The 1,151-nt window shown below is 44.4% G+C and overlaps 1 protein-coding gene across 1 annotated transcript; it reads left to right on the forward strand.

Moving 5' to 3' along the window:
* Positions 1 to 276: 276 nt before the first annotated feature.
* LOC121148510 (olfactory receptor 1044) lies at positions 277 to 1,146 on the forward strand (the record flags this gene model as incomplete). The annotated part of the gene is made up of 1 exon (XM_040968566.1): positions 277 to 1,146. A coding segment is annotated over exon 1 (870 nt), but the record flags the coding sequence as incomplete, so codon positions are not given.
* Positions 1,147 to 1,151: the final 5 nt, after the last annotated feature.

Here is a 1,151-nt window from a genome sequence, read left to right on the forward strand (position 1 = left end):
AGGGTTTGTTTTCCTCCAACTCCAACATGAGTGACTCGTAGCCTACAACTCTTCAGTATCCATCTGATTTTTTCCAGGAGAAATATACATTGCTCACATCATTCCTTCTTTGGCTGTTCCTCTTATCCCCAAACTCCAAGTGAGATAATAAATTTAATATGAAATGAGCACTTTCATATGAAATATAAAGCTGTTTTTTAAGATACTAACATAAAAGTCATTTATAGAAAAACTTGGCTAAATTCTCCTCTTTTACTCCAGAATTGCTGAAAATACATGGACCAGAAAAATTGTACCCAGGTGACAGAATTTGTCCTTGGGGGGCTCACTGATCGTCAGGAGCTGAAGATGCCCCTCTTTGTGGTGTTCTTAACCATCTACCTTTGCACAGTGGTAGGCAACCTGGGTTTGATTCTAGTCATTAGAACAGATGCAAGGCTCAACACACCCATGTATTTCTTCCTTAGCAACCTGGCTTTTGTGGATTTCTGCTATACATCTGTCATTACACCCAAAATGCTTGGGAATTTCTTGTACAAGCAAAATGTCATATCCTTCCATGCATGTGCTGCCCAGCTAGGCTGTTTTCTGGCGTTCATGACAGCCGAGTGCTTGTTGTTGGCTTCCATGGCTTATGACAGATATGTGGCCATTTGTAACCCTCTCCTGTATATGATAACAATGTCTCCAGCAGTCTGCATTCAGCTTGTGTCTGCCCCCTATTGCTATAGCTTCTTGGTTGCAGTATTTCACGCCACCCTCACCTTCCGTCTGTGCTATTGCCACTCCAATGTCATCAACCATTTCTACTGTGATGATATGCCCCTCCTCAGGCTAACTTGCTCAGACACTCACTCCAAACAGCTCTGGATTTTTGCCTGTGCTGGTGTCATGTTCATTTCCTCCCTTCTGATTGTGTTCGTCTCCTACATGTACATTATTGCTGCCATCCTCAGGATGCGCTCTGCTGAGGGCAGGCGCAAGGCCTTCTCCACATGTGGCTCCCACATGCTGGCGGTCACCATATTCTATGGGACTCTGATCTTCATGTACTTACAGCCCAGCTCCAACCATTCCCTGGACACAGACAAGATGGCGTCTGTCTTCTACACAGTGATCATTCCCATGCTGAACCCCTTGATCTACAGTTT

This window comes from Ochotona curzoniae, unplaced genomic scaffold (genome assembly GCF_017591425.1).
Source record: "Ochotona curzoniae isolate NIBS_2020 unplaced genomic scaffold, NIBS_Ocur_1.0 contig_1529, whole genome shotgun sequence".
Taxonomy (NCBI): Eukaryota; Metazoa; Chordata; class Mammalia; order Lagomorpha; family Ochotonidae; genus Ochotona; species Ochotona curzoniae.